The sequence below is a fragment of the Pristiophorus japonicus genome, chromosome 2, assembly GCF_044704955.1.
Source record: "Pristiophorus japonicus isolate sPriJap1 chromosome 2, sPriJap1.hap1, whole genome shotgun sequence".
NCBI lineage: Eukaryota > Metazoa > Chordata > Chondrichthyes > Pristiophoridae > Pristiophorus > Pristiophorus japonicus.
The window spans coordinates 18812276-18830212 of record NC_091978.1 but is presented as its reverse complement, the minus strand read 5'-3'; the positions used below and the strand labels follow the sequence as shown (position 1 = coordinate 18830212).

The 17937-nt window shown below is 47.0% G+C and overlaps 1 protein-coding gene across 3 annotated transcripts in view; it reads left to right on the top strand.

Annotated features, from left to right (window-relative positions):
• Nucleotides 1-17937, top strand: part of LOC139236178 (sperm flagellar protein 1-like) — a 321238-nt gene that overhangs the window by 272238 nt on the left and 31063 nt on the right. For 2 of the 3 annotated variants that reach the window (XM_070866806.1, XM_070866805.1), the window contains exon 5: nucleotides 12438-12517. In XM_070866806.1, the coding sequence (XP_070722907.1) occupies nucleotides 12438-12517 (80 nt within the window). Of the gene's footprint in view, nucleotides 1-12432; nucleotides 12518-17937 lie in introns of all 3 variants that reach the window. The other variant, XM_070866804.1, reaches the window with a different exon arrangement.

Genomic DNA, 17937 nt, shown 5'->3' with positions numbered 1-17937 from the left:
AAATCTATCTATCTGTGACTTGAATACATTCAATAAGCTAGCATCAACTGCTTCCTTGGGCAGAGAATTCCACAGATCCACAACCCTCTGGGAGAAGAAATTCCTTCTCAACTCGGTTTTAAATTGGCTCCCCCGTATTTTGAGGCTGTGCCCCCGAGTTCTAGCCTCCCCGACCAGTGGAAACAACCTCTCTGCCTCTATCTTGTCTATCCCTTTCATTATTTTAAATGTTTCTATAAGATCACCCCTCATCCTTCTGAACTCCAACGAGTAAAGACTCAGTCTACTCAATCTATCTGTTATCATCCCTCATCTCCGGAATCAGCCTAGTGAATCGTCTCTACCCCCTCCAAAGCCAGTATATCCCTCCTTAAGTAAGGTGACCAAAACTGTACGCAGTACTCCAGGTGCGGCCTCACCAATACCATATACAGTTGCAGAAGGACCTCCCTGCTTTTGTACTCCATCCTTCTCGCAATGAAGGCCAACATTCCATTCGCCTTCCTGATTACCTGCTGCACCTGCAAACTAACTTTTTGGGATTCATGCACAAGGACCCCCAGGTCCCTCTGCACCTCAGCATGTTGTAATTTCTCCCCATTCAAATAATATTCCCTTTTACTGTTTTTTTCCCCTTTCCGACATTGTGTTCCATCTGCTAAACCTTAGCCCATTCGCTTAACCTATCTAAATCTCTTTGCAGCCTCTCTGTTTCCTCTACACAATCCGCTTTCCCACTAATCCTGTGGTCACTGTCGGCGCTCTGCCCCCGGAGCATCCGAAAACCAGGGAGTCCTCGGTGTCCCCTCGGTGCCCGGTGCAGATCCTTAGCGATACTAACGTCCAGTAAGGAGGTGTTGACATCTGAAAGGCAAGAAGAACATGGCCTTGCCTTGAGAGACTTCTCCAGGCTCGGCCCACTTAACATGTTCCGAACATAAAATGCTGTACCCAACCGTCACTGCCTTACCTAAACACATCTGCACACAACACAAAGTAACAAAACACAATATACACACCGCCACCCGTCCCCGGGTGGCCAGGCTACATCCTGTCACTGTACAGGCGTCGTCGACCACTCGGCTGACCGTACCCTGGGGACCAGGATGCGCTCCGCTGAGGGGCTCGTATAGTCCCCCTTAATAAGTCTTGTGCTGCCCTCCAAGGCCGTCCCGAGCCCCGGATAATCGGTGGGAGACCCTTGCTAGCGCAACAGAGCACCCTCCCTGTTGTCTTTCGCCTTCTCGGTCTGGGGCGAGAGGCTAAGTAAACAGGGGACCACGGTGCCCTGGGCTGTGGCACTCTGTTACTCCTCCTTACTGTCGGTGCAGAGTCCCACGTTATGGGCTGCAATGCTATCTCCTCCACCTCTTGGGCTAGCCCCAGCTGATCTACCATGGGAGGTTCAGCTTCCCCTTGAACCTTGCTAATGGTAGAGCCTTTCTCCCTACTTCTGTTCGTGGGCTGGGAATCTCTACCCAGTGGTGGGATAGCCTTACAGGAGCAGTGAACCATCCCCGGCTGTAGAGCTTCGGGGCCCGCTGCCTCCTCCGGAGCCTCCAAATCCACTGGGGCCTGTTCTTCCCCCAGTGCCTGATTCCCTTCCCTTGCTCGTCCCCTCTGTTTTTTACCTCTTTTGGGGTCAAACAATTTACACTGATTAATGTGATACCACTTCACCCGGCGAGGCAGTCGAACCGCATAGACCATAGGGCTAGCCCTGTCGACTATGCTGTATGGTCCCATATACAGTGGTTCAAATACCCCGACCCGGGCGAAGCTTCTCACCATCACCTGGTCGCCCACCTCCCAATCATGGTGACTGCAGGGTTCCAGCAGCAGCCGATTGGCACGGTGCAGTTTACCCATGTTGTTGGCCGCCTGCCAGTGAATCTGTTGAAGCTGTTCAAACAGATTCCTGACGAAGTGGTCCCGGTTCACCTCTCGAAGCTGCCCTTCGGTGAGAACCGGCGCCAACACATGCACTGGGGTTCTCATGATCCGGCCCGTCATCAGCTCATGGGGTGAGTACCCTGTGCTCTTTGACTGACTGGCCCGGATTCCCACGAGGACCAACGATAAGACCTCCACCCACTTGTTCGGTGAGTCTCCCGTCTCCTTGCGCAGCCTTTCCTTTAGGGTCCGGTTCAGGTGTTCTACGGGGCCTGAGGACTAAGGGTTGTAGGCGACATGCCATTTGGCTCCCCAGCACCTTTAGGGTGGCCTGCATCACCTGGCCGGTGAAGTGGCTTCCCCGGTCGGACTCCACGATTTGAGGTAGACCCCACCGAGAGAACACCTCCCTCACCAGGATTTTTGCAGTCCCCACCGCGGTAGCTGTTCGGCAAGGGAAGGCTTCCACCCACTTGGAAAACACATCCACCAGGACGAGGCAGTATTTATAACCTCCCTGGGCGGCCGGTAGGGGTCCGATCTAGTCGATCTGGATCGACTGCCATGGTCCTTCTACCTGCCTGATGTGTCCCATAGACGCCTTCCTTTTCTGAGGGTCTGGGTTGTTTGCAGCGCAAACCAGACAGCCTGCACAGAAGTTGCGGACGTCTTCCCGGAGGCCTGGCCACTACCCTGCCTTTTCTACCCGTTGCCAGGTAGATTCCAGCCCAGGGTGTCCCGCACCTGGACCCTCAAGGGCCAGCTGAAGGAATTCCCTCCGGTGTTGTGGCGGCACTACCCATTTGTCCCCTTTAAACAACATGCCTTCCTGCACAGCAATATCTACAGCACTGTATGGGCCCTCCGCCTTTTCCCCCTTTTTGATAGCAGCCAAGGCAGCCTTCAGGATCGGATCCTGCATCTGGACTACTTTAAGGTCCGGGGCCACAGCTGCCCCTACGCTCCCTTGTGTCCCTGGCTTGCTTCTTGCTGCTGCTATCCTGCCTGCCTCGTATGGGTCCCATGGGCGACCTGTACGAGTACCTTCCCTTGCCAGCAGGTCTGCCTGCTGGTTACCTTCACCCCCGTGGCTCAGTTTTGGAGTGGGCCTTGACCTTATGGATATATACATCCCCGGTTTCTCCCACTGCAGCCACGATCTTTTCTAGCAGGGGTTTGGTCACAAGGGGCTCCCCATCCGCAGAGGTGTACCCCCGGCGTGACCAAATTGCCAGATACTCTGTACACAATTGCAAGTGAACATGCTGTCCGAGCAAATCGTGTATGGGGTAGGGAAATCCTCGGGGTGTGTGACCACATACATCACCGCCGAGAGTTCCGCCTGCTGGGTGCTCAGGGTGCATGGGAGTTTAAGAGCCAAGGCAATCCCTGCCTTGGGATCCCAAACTCCGCAGCCCGTGTGTCTTGTACCCGCAGACACTGAACTGGAGCCATCAACGTAGATCTCGCGGCCTGTGGGGTATATCCCTGCCCGAAATCCAAAGTTAATGTCCCATACTCCCTCCACAGAGCATCGATGCGGCTGCCCTGGATAGATTAAATTTGCTGCGAGCCTGGGCTCGCAGAGGCCCTTGACCTTTAAAGTCATTTGGGAGAGGAGGAGGGTCCAGCGAGTGATTCTAGCACTGCTCACTATCCCGTCCTTAATCCTCCCGTCCAACAGCATCTGTGTCGGGGTATGATGGGTGAGGAGTGTAATGGGGGATATTCCGGTAAAGATCTGAGCTCTCTTTACTGCCCAGTGGGTGGCAAGCAAGTGCCTCTCACAATTGGAGTATCCCTTTTCTACCTCCGTGAGGACCCTGGAGGAGTACACCACTGGTCTCAGCTGACCGTTTCGCTCCTGGAGCAACTGCACTTAAGCTGTCGCCACTGGCTGCCACCTCCAGGAAGAATTCCTCCCCCCCATCAATTGCCCCGAGGGCTGGTGCTACCTGCAGGTCTCTCTTAAGACGGACAAATGCTGCCTCACAGCCCTCGTCCCATTCCCACTCGACCCCCTTATGTAGGAGTCTGAGCAGAGGGGCGGCAGTGGCTGCATAGTCCTCGATGAAGTCCCTACAGTAGCCAGTGATTCCCAGGAAAAACCTTACCCCCGACACATCCCTAGGGACAGGGAGTTCCTGCACTGCCTTTCTTCTAGCCTCATCAATGGCCCTTTCTCCTGCCCTTATCGTCAGGCCCAGGAATTTTACCTCACCTAGACCTATCTGGGCTTTCTTGGGGTTAACTTTAAAACCCCCTTCCTTCAGTAAGACCAGCAGTTCGGCCAGCAGTGGACCGTGTTCCTCACTGCTGTCTGTGAACAATAACAGGTCGTCCACATACTGGACCAGCAGGTGTGGTTGGCTGAAGCCTTTTAAGCAGTTCGCCATGCATTGGTGAAAGATGCTGGGACTATTATGAACGCCCTGTGAGAAGCAGCTCCATGTATACTGCTGTTCCCGGAAGGTGAAGGCAAACTTGTACTGGTCTTCCCTCCGTACAGGGAACCCGTTGGATATGTCCAACACTGTGAACGTGGTTGCGGATGCAGGGATTTCCCCTATCAGATCCACAACCGCCGCTACTGTGGGGGCACAAGCTGGGATGTTTTTATTGAGCACCCTATAATCCACTGTAGCCCTCCAAGAATTGTCCGGTTTCCTAACCGGCCAAAGCGGGGAGTTGACATGGGTGGCTATGGGTCCCAAAACACCCTGCTCGACAAGCGAGCTTAAAGCTGTCTCCAAGTCTGCTTCTGCCTCTCGGGGAAAGCCATACTGCTTTTACGGGCGGGACATGGGATCCCCATCTATTCTAACCTCCACTCCTGTGACTCTCCCACAATCGTGTTTATGGGAGACTCTGTTCCAAGTCCTTCACTCGCTGGTCGAGCTTTCGGACTTGGCGGGTGAAGCAGATAAGCCAGATGGCCTTTTCCACCCTGCGGTTGTGGTCCTTCCCTGCTGTCCACTGGGCAGCAGCATCCACTGGGCGCTCTGCCCGAGTGAGGGCTTGCACCCAAGGTTTGGTGAGGTTCACCTTGCCAAAAATGTATGAGGAAATTCTCTCCTCCATTTTAGTTTCCTCTCTTATCACCTCATCTATTATATTAACATCTCCTGTTTGCTTATGTACTGCCGTGGTCACCATGTTCTGTAAGGGGTTCTCAGGGAGTGTTGTTGTGCCTTGGGTGTCTCTCTCTGGGCTTCTGCCCTCACAGCTTATGCCTGGCCTGTGAGGTACCCTGAGTGCTGCAAGAGCACCCCTGGAGAGACTGTGTGCACAGCTTATGAAGGGGGTTTTGAGACTTGTGCGTCCCCACAGCTTATGCCTAGCCTGTGAGGCACCTGTGAGTGTCATACACTCCTAACCCCTTCTTCCCTAGCCTGTGACACACAGTTGAGCGTTTTCGAGGTGCTCCTAGCTTCCCTTACACTGTTCTGACATAAGACTCACGATCAGGAGATGTAATACAATAGAACTGAGACAAGGTGATTCCAAGAGGAACTTAGGCTTCCAATTTATTTGACAAGGTGTATCTCAACAAACAGCAATACACCAACAAAACAATCCCCCTAAATCCCACTAAACGGACACAACGAAAATCTTTACACAAGTTTAGCAGTACAATGCCCAACCTCCCACCTTTCCTGGCCTGACTGAGTTGGGAGTTCCGGGGACCAGAGGTTATACTCACTACTGTGCCTTCTGCAGTCTGGTGGTTTGTTTCTTCTATCTTCGGTGTCTTCGGACACTGGTTTTCCTTCAGTGTCGAGAGGCTTACAGGTTGTTGGATCACGAGAGCAGGGAAGCACCCACACTACGTCAGAAACCGTTTTTTATAGCCAGATTATCCAGTCCGCCTCTCCTGCTGAAATCGATTCTTCCCATTGGTGGGCTTTGTGATTTTGAAAAATGCAGCAGTTTTAGATTATTGCGGGTTTTTTCCACTGATGTTAACCTACTCAAGGTTTGAGTGGGTGTTGATTGCGTTGGCCTCCTGTAGCCATTGTGTAGGCCCTTAGTTTGTTTTGGGTTCCCTAGTTTTCTGAAGGTCTGCATAGTTTCTTCCAGAGTGTAAACATGGGGAAGACAATAGCCCGATAATGGCTGAGTCAGTCCCACAATTTTTGAGCAAGTGCTCTCCCATTGGCTTGAAAGCCCCATGCTTCAGGCTGACTCTGTCCCACCATTGGCCCTCCAGTGTCCTCCCCCGTCCAATCACTGCTCTGCCAAGGTCAAACCATCTCGGTTTCACAGCACAGACCGATCCCACAGCGCTTTTCCTTCTGGGTAAAATGAGGGGTTTTTCATCCTCCCCGACAGGCTGCAGAGCATTCTGGAGAGGGAGGGTGAACAGGCAGTTGTCGTGGTACATGTAGATACTAACGATATAGGTAAGAAGTGGGAAGAGGTCCTACAAGCTGAATTTAGCGAGCTAGGAGTTAAATTAAAAAGTAGGATCTCAAAGGTAGTAATCTCTGGATTGCTACCAGTGCCACGTGCTAATCAGAGTAGAGGGAGCAGGATAGTTAGAATAAATACGTGGCTTGAGCAGTGGTGCAAGAGGGAGGGATTCAAATTCCTGGGACATTGGAACCAGTTCTGGGGGAAGTGGGACCTGTACAAAAGGGACGGTCTGCACTTGGGCAGGACTGGGACTGATGTCCTGGGGGTAACATTTGCGAATGCAGTTCGGAAGTGTTTAAACTAATATGGCAGGGGGATGGGAACCTATGCAGCGAGACAGGGCGAAGTAATATGGAGTCAGAAACAGATGGTAGAAAGGTAAAAAGCAATAGTGGAAGGCCGAGTAAACAAAGGCAAGAAACAAAAAGGGCCACACTACATCATAATTCTAAAAGGACAAAGGGTGTTAAAAAAACAAGCCTGAAGGCTTTGTGTCTTAATGCAAGGAGTATCCGTAATAAGATGGATGAATTAACTGTGCAAATAGATGTTAACGGATATGATGTGATTGAGATTACAGAGACGTGGCTCCAGGATGATCAGGGCTGGGAACTCAACATCCAAGGGTATTCAACATTCAGGAAGGATAGAATAAAAGGAAAAGGAGGTTGGGTAGCATTGCTGGTTAAAGAGGAGATTAATGTAACAGTTGGGAAGGACATTAGCTTGGATGATGTGGAATCTATATGGGTAGAGCTGCAGAACACGAAAGGGCAAAAAACGTTAGTGGGAGTTGTGTACAGACCTCCAAACAGTAATAGGGATGTTGGGGAGGGCATCAGACAGGAAATTAGGGGTGCATGCAATAAAGGTGCAGCAGTTATCATGGGTGACTATAATATGCATATAGATTGGGCTAACCAAACTGAAAGCAATACGGTGGAGGAGGATTTCCTGGAGTGCATAAGGGATGATTTTCTAGACCAATATGTCGAGGAACCAACTAGGGGGGGAGGCCATCTTCGACTGGGTGTTGTGTAATGAGAGAGGATTAATTAGCAATCTCGTTGTGCAAGGCCCCTTGGGGAAGAGTGACCATAATATGGTGGAATTCTACATTAGGATGGAGAATTAAACAGTTAATTCAGAGACCATGGTCCAGAATTTAAAGAAGGGTAACTTTGAAGGTATGAGGCATGAATTGGCAAGGATAGATTAGCGAATGATACTTGAGGGGTTGACAGTGGATGGGCAATGGCAGATATTTAGAGACCGTATGGATGAACTACGACAATTGTACATCGTGTCTGGCGTAAAAATAAAAAATGGAAGGTGGCTCAACCGTGGCTATCAAGGAAAATCAGGGTTAGTATTAAAGCCAAGGATAAAAATTGGCCAGAAATAGCAGCGAACCCGGGGACTGGGAGAAATTTAGAACTCAGCAGAGGAGGACAAAGGGTTTGATTAGGGCAGGGAAAATAGAGTACGAGAGGAAGCTTGCAGGGAACATTAAGACGGACTGCAAAAGCTTCTATCGATATGTAAAGAGAAAAAGGTTAGTAAAGACAAATGTAGGTCCCCTGCAGTCAGAATCAGGGGAAGTCATAACGGGGAACAAAAAAAATGGCAGACCAATTGAAGAAGTACTTTGGTTTGGTATTCACTAAGGAGGACACAAACAACCTTCCGGATATAAAAGGCGTCAGAGGGTCTCGTAAGAAGGAGGAACTGAGGGAAATCCTTATTAGTCGGGAAATTGTGTTGGGGAAATTGATGGGATTGAAGGCCGATAAATCCCCAGGGCCTCATGGACTGCATCCCAGAGTACTTAAGGAGGTGGCCTTGGAAATAGCGGATGCATTGACAGTCATTTTCCAACATTCCATAGACTCTGGATCAGTTCCTATGGAGTGGAGGGTAGCCAATGTAACCCCACTTTTTAAAAAAGGAGGAAGAGAGAAAACAGGGAATTATAGACCGGTCAGCCTGACATCGGTAGTGGGTAAAATGATGGAATCAATTATGAAGGATGTCATAGCTGCGCATTTGGACAGAGGTGACATGATAGGTCCAAGTCAACATGGATTTGTGAAAGGGAAATCATGCTTGACAAATCTTCTGGAATTTTTTGAGGATGTTTCCAGTCGAATGGACAAGGGAGAACCAGTTGATGTGGTGTATTTGGACTTTCAGAAGGCTTTCAACAAGGTCCCACACAAGAGATTAATGTGCAAAGTTAAAGCACATGGGATTGGGGGTAGTGTGCTGACGTGGATTGAGAACTAGTTGGCAGACAGGAAGCAAAGAGTAGGAGTAAATGGGTACTTTTCAGAATGGCAGGCAGTGACTAGTGGGGTATAGCAAGGTTCTGTGCTGGGACCCAGCTGTTTACATTGTGCATTAATGATTTTGACGAGGGGATTAAATGTAGTATCTCCAAATTTGCGGATGACACTAAGTTGGGTGGCAGTGTGAGCTGAGAGGAGGATGCTATGAGGCTGCAGAGTGAGTTGAATAGGTTAGGTGAGTGGGCAAATGCATGGCAGATGAAGTATAATGTGGATAAATGTGAGGTTATCCACTTTGGTGGTAAAAACAGAGAGACAGACTATTATCTGAATGGTGACAGGTTAGGAAAAGGGGAGATGCAACGAGACCTGGGTGTCATGGTACATCAGTCATTAAAGGTTGGCATGCAGGTACAACAGGCGGTTAAGAATGCAAATGGCATGTTGGCCTTCACAGCGAGGGGATTTGAGTACAGGGGCAGGGAGGTGTTACTAGAGTTGTACAGGGCCTTGGTGAGGCCACACCTGGTGTATTGTGTACAGTTTTGGTCTCCTAACATGAGGAAGGACATTCTTGCTGTAGAGGGAGTGCAGCGAAGGTTCACCAGACTGATTCCCGGGACGGCGGGACTGACATATCAAGAAAGACTGGATCAACTGGGCTTGTATTCACTGGAGTTCAGAAGAATGAGAGGGGATCTCATAGAAACATTTAAAATTCTGACGGGTTTAGACAGGTTAGATGCAGGAAGAATTTTCCCAATATTGGGGATGACCAGAACCAGGGGTCACAGTCTGAGGATAAAGGATAAGCCATTTAGGTCCGAGATGAGGAGAAACTTTTTCACCCAGTGAGAGGTGACCTGTGGAATTCTCTACCACAGAAAGTTGTTGAGGCCAATTCACTAAATATATTCAAAAAGGAGTTAGATGTAGTCCTTACTACTAGGGGGATCAAGGGATATGGCGAGAAAGCAGGAATGGGATACTGAAGTTGCATGTTCAGCCATGAACTCATTGAATGGCGGTGCAGGCTCGAAGGGCCGAATGGCCTACTCCTGCACCTATTTTCTATGTTTCTATGTTTCTATGACCTCCTCAGAATCCAGGGAATTTTGGTAGATTACAACCATTGCATCCACTATCTCTGCCACCTCTTTTTCGACCCTAGGATGCAAGCCATCAGGTCCAGGGGACTTGTCCACCTTTAGTCCCATTAGTTTGCCTCGTACTTTTTCTCTCGTGATAGTGATTGTTTTAAGTTCCTCCCCCCCTCCAATAGCCCCTTGATTGTCAGTTATTGGGATGCTTTTAGTGTCTCCTACCATGAAGACCGATGCAATATATTTGTTCAAAGTTTCTGCCATTTCCCTGTTTCCCATTATTAATTCCCCAGTCTCATCCTCTGAGTGACCAATGTTTACTTTAGCTACTCGCTTCCTTTTTATATACCAGTAGAAGCTCTTACTGTCTGTTTTCATATTCCTGGCTAGTTTACTCATAATCCATCTTCTCTCTATTTTTTTAGTTGTCCTTTGTTGCTTTCTAAAAATTTCCCAATCCTCTGGCCTTCCACTAATCTTCGCAACATTGTGTGCCTTTGTCTTCAATTTGATACCATTCTTTACTTCCTTAGTTAGCCACGGATGGTTCATCCTTCTCTTAAAGTCTTTCTTTCTCACTGAAATATATATTTGCTGAGAGTAATGAAATATCTCCTTAAATGTTTACTGCTACTTATCAACCGTCTTACCCTTTAATCTATTTTCCCAGTCCACATAAGCCAACTCTGCCTTCATATCTTTGTAATTGCCTTTATTTAAGTTCAGGACACTAGTTTGAGACCTAACTGTCTCACCCTCAAACTGAATTTGAAATTCTACCATGCCATGATCACTCGTCCCAAGAGAATCCTTTACTATAAGATCATTGATTAATCCAGTCTGATTACACATTACTAGATCTAAAACAGTCTGCTCACTGTTCCACAACGTATTGTTCTAAGAAACCAGCCAGCGTTTACTCTGTGAATTCTTCCTCAAGGCTACCTTTGCCAATTTTATTTGTCCAATCAAAATGAAGATTAACATCACCCATGATTATTGCCATACCTTTCTTACAAGCCTCCATTATGGTTGATTTATACTCTGTCCTACAGTGTAGCTACTGTTAGTGGACCTATAGACTACTCCCACCAGTGACCCATTTCCCTTATCATTTCTTATCTCCACCAAAACTGATTTTGCATCTTGATCTTCTGAGCCACTAACATTTCTCACTACTTCTCGTTGGATATATTCAAGAGGGAGTTAGATATGGCCCTTACGGCTTAAGGGATCAAGGGGTATGGAGAGAAAACAGGAAAGGGGTACTCAGGGAATGCTCAGCCATGATCTTATTGAATGGTGGTGCAGGCTTGAAGGGCCGAGTGGCCTACTCCTGCACCTATTTTCTATGTTTCTATGTTTACACTGATCTCATTCTTTATTAACAGAGCTACCCCATCTCCTTTTCCTTTCTGCCTATCCTTGTGAAATGGCAAATCGCCCTGAATATTCAGTTCTCAGCCTTGGTCACCTTGCAACCAAGTCTCTGTAATGGTTATCAGATCATACCCATTTATTTATATTTATGCCGTCAACTCATCTGTCTTATTACGAATGCAACGTGCATTCAGATAAAGAGCTTTTAATTTTGTCTTTTTACCATTTCTCCCTACTCTGACCACTTTTTCTGATGCACTATTATGTTTATATGCTATGTCCCTCCCTGTCACACTCTGGTTATCATTACCCCTGTCGCTACCCTGCACTACTGCCTTCTCCTTTCTCTTTGACTTTTTAAATTTCCACTCACCTGATCCTTCTCCCACTATTTAGTTTAAAGCCCTATCTACAGCCATAGTTATTCAATTCGCCAGGACACTGGTCCCAGCCTGGTTCAAGTGAAGCCCGTTCCAACGGAACAGCTCCCTCTTACCCCAGTATTGCTGCCAGTGTCCCATGAATCGAAAGCCAATTTTCCCACACCAATCTTTGAGCCACGCGTTTATCTCTCTGATCTTATTTACCCTGTACAAGTTTGCTAGTGGCTCAGGTAGTAATCCAGCGATGATCATCTTTGTGGTTCTGCTTTTTAATTTAGCCCCTAGCTGCTCATACTCTCTCAGCAGCACTTCATTCTTTGTCCTACCTATGTCGTCAGGTGGATGAGATGCTAGAAAACGGCCATTGCCACCTGCCATACCTCAGTGCCTTCAGGAGAGAACATTGAAATACCTGACGTAAGAGAATACAAATCTACAATGTTCCCTCCAATAATTTTTTGTGCGTGGCCCCTTTAACTGGTTGCGCGGCCCATTCAAATGTTTGCATATGCGGGGTTTCTTTCGTATTTGTCTTTTTTTTTCCCTACTCTGAACCCACTTTCAGATGCACTCTTCTGTGCATACACTATGTCCCTTCATGTCACACTCTGGTTATTATTACCACTATCGCTACCCTGCACTATTGCCTTCTCCGTTCCCTTTGACTTTTTACATTTCCCCTCACCCGATCCCTCCCCCGCACTGTTTAGTTTAAAGCCCTATCTACAGCCCTAGTTTTTCGATTCGTGCGGGTCCTCCAGACCGTTGCACAGCAGCGCAGCCTAGCGGCAATGTTGGTCTACATGTATGATGATAGTTATAGTTTATCTCTCTTTTTCATTTCCTGACTCTAATTTTTGTTCCACCTCTTACTCTTTGCTTCTGTGTGATTCCAAGACAGCTTGATTGAAAGCTGTTATTCAAACTTGCCATTATATTGATATTTCTTTTTCTTTCATTTCACACAAGGTCAGTCTCCGACATCACAGTCAAAAGGTTACGCAACAGGGAACCAGCACTGTCTTCAACTACGAGCTGCCCACCCAGCATTAAGGTACTGCCAATTCATAATACTGTGAATAGATAACTGTGAATTTATAATTGACTTAGATAAACGTATATTCATCTTTGCTGACTGTCATGTATGTACTTTTGGGATCACTAGCCACTAGATGTCATCACATGTGTGCAGCCCAAGTATAAAAGGCCAGCCATTTTGTATAGGAGTCACCTTGGGCCTTAATAAAGCAGAGCCAAGGTTATACCTCTTGGAGTTAAACAGTACTCAGTCTAACAGTTATTGCATACACAATATTTGGCGACGAGGCAACAAGAACCTTTACATGCAAAAATGAGCACAATTGGAATGTTGAAGCGATTTGTGGAAGGAGAAGATTGGCAGACTTTGTGAGCCATTTGATCCAGTTCTTCGTGGCCAACAAAATGGAGGAGATCGGCGATGCAGTTCGGCGCCGGGCAGTGTTCCTCACGGTTTGTGGCCCAAAAATTTATGGTCTGCTAAAGAATCTACTCCTTCCTGTGAGTCCAACAGAGGAGAAGTATGAAGAATTGCGTTCACTGGTACAGGATCACCTTAAGCCAGATGAAGTCATCATTATCAGATTTTACACACACGTTCGCTCAGAGGGCCAGAATGCGGCGGAATATGTTGCCAACCTGAGACGTCTAGCGGGACTGTGTAAGTTTGGGGCTATGTTGGCAGACATGATGTGGGACGTCTTTGAAAGCGGCATCAATCACAGGGTGATCCTGCGTAAACTACTGGCAGTGGAGACGCTGGACTTGAACAGGGCCATCACGATCAGTCAGTCATGCATGACGATGGATAGAAGTCTAAAGCAGATATCAGTGAAAAATCTAAACTTGGCAAGTACTGTAAATATGATTGATTCGGCGTTCAGCAGAACGGCACATGGCAGGGCCTACCTGACTGCGTATGCGAAACCTGTGGCTGCCCAAAGTCCGCAAGCGGGAATGCATCCGATTTCTCCCTGTTGGCATTGTGGGGGAAATCACTGGCACCAGCAGTGCCGATTTAAGCAATATAGTTGCAAAGACTGTCTGAGAGCGGGGCATCTCCAGCGCAAGTGTCCGCAGATGAGCAAGCGTGGGCGAGGGCGAGTCAATCGATAATGAGCCAGAGGGCATTCGACCAGCTGTGGGATACTAAGGCTGTGAGGCCCAGGCTGAGTCCAGTCAATGCCAAGTTGCGCACGAAAACCAAAGAACTCATAATGGTGATTGGCAGTGCCACAATTAAAGTCCCAGGCAATGGCCCAAAGCTGTTTGGCAGGAACTGGCTTGAAAAAATCAGATGCGATTGGAACGACATCAAGGCATTGTTATCGGAGAAAAATATATGTTCCCCTCACTGTTTGAACCAGGCATCATCAACTTCATGGGAGCCAAGGTGCAGATCCACGTGGACTCAGATGCAAGACCCGTCCATCTTAAAGCTCGGGCAGTTCAGTATATGATGAGGGAGAAGGTCGAAATCGAACTGGACAGACTCCAGCATGAAGGGATCATATCACCTTTAATGAATTTAATGAATGGGCCACTGAAAAGTGATGACACAGTCAGAATTTGTGGAGACTACAAGGCTACGATCAACAGGATGTTAGTTATGGATGCTTTTGAGAATGAAGGAACCCCTGTCACGGCTCAACAAGTTAAGACCTGGACCAGCCAGGACCCGATTTTATCGGTGGTGAAGAGTTGCATCCTCAAAGGTGATTGGTCTGCTATACCCAAGCAAATGTGCGAGGAGACCAAACCTTACATTCGTTGCAAAGACGAACTATCTATTCAGTCGGATTGTATACTGTGGGGCAATCGTGTTGTTATGCCCAAGAAAGGGAGAGAGAAATTTGTACGTGAGCTACATAGCACACATCCCGGTATTGTAATGATGAAAGCCATCGCCAGGTCTCATGTATGGTGGCCAGGAATTGACTCTGAGCTGGAATCATATGTGCATCAGTGCAACACTTGCATGCAGCTCAGCAAAGCACCAGCGGAATCGCTGCTGAGTCTCGGGTCGTGGCCATCCAAACCATGATCCAGGATCCACATAGACTTTGCAGGTCCCTTCCTGGGGAAGATGTTTTTAGTTGTGGTGGATGCATATTCAAAGTGGATAGAGTGTATAATCATATCATCCAGCACATCCACAGCTACCATTGAGAATCTCACTGTCATGTTTGCTACGCACGGTCTGCCTGACATCGTTGTTAGCGACAACGGATCGTGCTTCACCAGTCAGGAGTTTCAAGAGTTCATGAAACTCAATGGTATCAAACATGTAAGGTTAGCACCATTCAAACCTGCATTTAATGGGCAAGCAGAACATGCTGTCCAAATCATAAAGCAGAGTATGAAGCGAGTAACCCAAGGGTCACTGCAGACCCACCTGTCATGCATACTGCTTTGCTACAGGACAAGACGATACACGCTTACCGGGGTCTCACCTGCTGAACTAATGATGAAGGGAGGTCTTAACACCAAGCTATCTCCTGTACACCCTGACTTGAATAATCATGTTGAATATAGAAGACAAAGTCAGCAAGATTATCACGATCGCACAGCTGTGTCACGCGATATTTCTGTAAATGATCCTGTATATGTTCTGAATTACGGTCAGGATCCCAAGTGGATCGCTGGTACTGTCATGGCCAAGGAGGGCAACAGAGTATTTATTGTCAAGCTCAAAAATGAGCAAACATGCAGGAAACATGGATCAGACAAAGCTGCGGCACACAGACGAACCGGAACATTCGGAGAAAGTGACAATCGACGACCAACCAACCTACCCCCAGTCATCAGAGGACTCAGTGGTCATCAGTGAATTGGGACATTCAATCACTGACATGTTCAATGAAAATAGACTTTCAAACCCTGACATGGCCATTGCCACTCCCACCAGGTCAGCCACCCAGCCACCAGTCACAACAGACTCTGAACACTCACTCAAGGCTGGAGTTGAACGGAGACGATCAACCCGGGAGCATAAAACACCGGACCATCTCAATTTGTAAAAGACTGTGTTAATATCTCAGAGGGAGGGTATTGTCATGTATGTACTTTTGGGATCACTAGCCACTATATGGCGTCACTGTTGGAGTCCATTGGGCAACAAGCAAGTGTGTGCAGCCCAAGTATAAAAGGCCAGCCATTTTGTATATTAGTCACTTTGGGTCTTAATAAAGCAGAGCCAAGGTCATACCTTTTGGAGTTAAACAGTACTCAGTCTAATAATTATTGCATACACAACATGGACGACACCAAGTTCGGTGCACAGTCAGTGTAGATCGGGGCAGAAAATTGCAAAGGGGATTGACAGATTAAGTGAGTGGGTCAAACTGTGACAGAAGGAGTTCAATATGGGGTAGTGTGAGGTCATAAGAAATAGGAGCAGGAGTAGGCCACCTGGCCCCTCAAGCCTGCTCCGTCATTTAACAAGATCATGGCTGATCTGATCATGGACTCAGCTCCACTTCCCTACCCGCTCCCCATAACCCTTTATTCCCTTATCGCTCAAACATCTGTCTATCTCCGCCTTAAATATATTCAATGACCCAGCCTCCACAGCAGAGAATTCCATCGATTTACAACCCTCTGAGAGAAGAAATTCCTCCGCATCTCAATTTTAAATGGGAGGCCCCTTATTCTGAGACTATGTCTCCTAGTTTTAGTTTTCCCTAAGAGTGGAAATATCCTCTCTGCATCCACCTTCTCAAGCCCCCTCATTATCCTATATGTTTCGATGCGATCATCTTTCATTCTTTTGAACTCCAATGTGTATAGGCCCAACCTACTCAACTTATCTTCAAAAGTCAACCCCCTCATTTCCGGAATCAACCAAATGAATCTTCTCTGAACAGCCTCCAATGCAAGTATATCCTTCCTTAAATACGGAGACCAAAACTATACGCAGTACTCCAGGTTTGGCCTCAGCACTACCCTGTACAGTTGTATCAGGACTTCTCTGCTTTTATACTCCATCCCCCCTTGCAATAAAGGCCAACATTCCATTTGCCTTCCTGATTACTTGCTGTACCTGCATACTAACTTTTTGTGTTTCATGCACATGGACCCCCAGGTCCCTCTGTACTGCAGCATTTTGTAATTTCTCTCCATTTAAATTATAATTTGCTTTTCTATTTTTTCTGTCAAAGTGGATAACCTCACATTTTCCCATGTCATACTCCATCTGCCAAATTTTTGCCCACTCACTTAGCCTGTCTATATCCATTTGCAGAATTTTTGTGTCCTCCTCATAATTTTCTTTCGCACCCATCTTTGTATCATCAGCAAACTTGGCTACATTACACTCGGTACCTTCATCCAAGTCATTAATATAGATTGTAAATAGTTGAGGACCCAGAACCGACCCCTGCTAGTTACTGTTTGCCAACCAGAAAATTGCCCATTTATCCCGATTCTCTGCTTTCTGTTAGTTAGCCAATCCTCTATCCATGCTAATATATTACCCCCAACCTCGTGAACTTTTATCTTGTGCAGTAACCTCTTATGTGGCACCTTATCGAATGCCTTCTGGAAATCCAAATTTTCCACATCCACTGGTTCCCTCTTATCCACCCTGCTCGTTACATCCAGCAAATTTTTCAAACATGATTTCCCTTTCATAAAACCATGCTGACTCTACTTGATTGAATTATGCTTTTCCAAACGTCTGCTACTGCGTCCTTAATAATGGACTCCACCATTTTCCCAACAACAGATTTTAGGCTTACTGGTCTATAGTTTCCTGTTTTTCGTCTGCCTCCTTTTTTTAAATAGGAGCGTTACATTTGCGGTTTTACAATCTGCTGGGACTGCTCAGAATCCATGGAATTTTAGTAGAATACAACTAATGCATCCACTATCTCTGCAGCCACTTATTAGGATGTAAGCAATCAGGTCCAGGTCCGCCTTTAGTCCCATTATTTTACCGAGTACTACTTCATTAGTGATAATTCCTCCCTCCCTTTAGCCCCTTGATTATCCACTATTGGGATCTTTTTAGTGTCTTCTACCGTGAAGACCAATACAAAATATTTGTTCAACGTCTCTGCCATTTCCCTGTTCTCCATTATTAATTCCCCAGTCTCATCTTCTAGGCGACCAACATTTACTTTAGCCATTCTTTTCCTTCTTATGTACCTGTAGAAACTCTTACTATCTGTTTTTATATTTCGTGCTAGTTTACTTTCATAATCTATCTCTTTATCATTTTTTTAGTCGTTCTTTGCTGGCTTTTAAAAGTTTCCCAATCCTCTGGCCTCCCACTAGCCTTGGCCACATTGTATGCCCTTGTTTTCAATTTGACACCATCCCTTATTTCCTTAGTTTGCCACAGATGGTTATCCCTTTTTTTACAGTCTTTCCTTCTCATTGGGATATATTTTAATTGCGAGTTATGAAATATCTCCTTAAATGTCTGCCACTGCT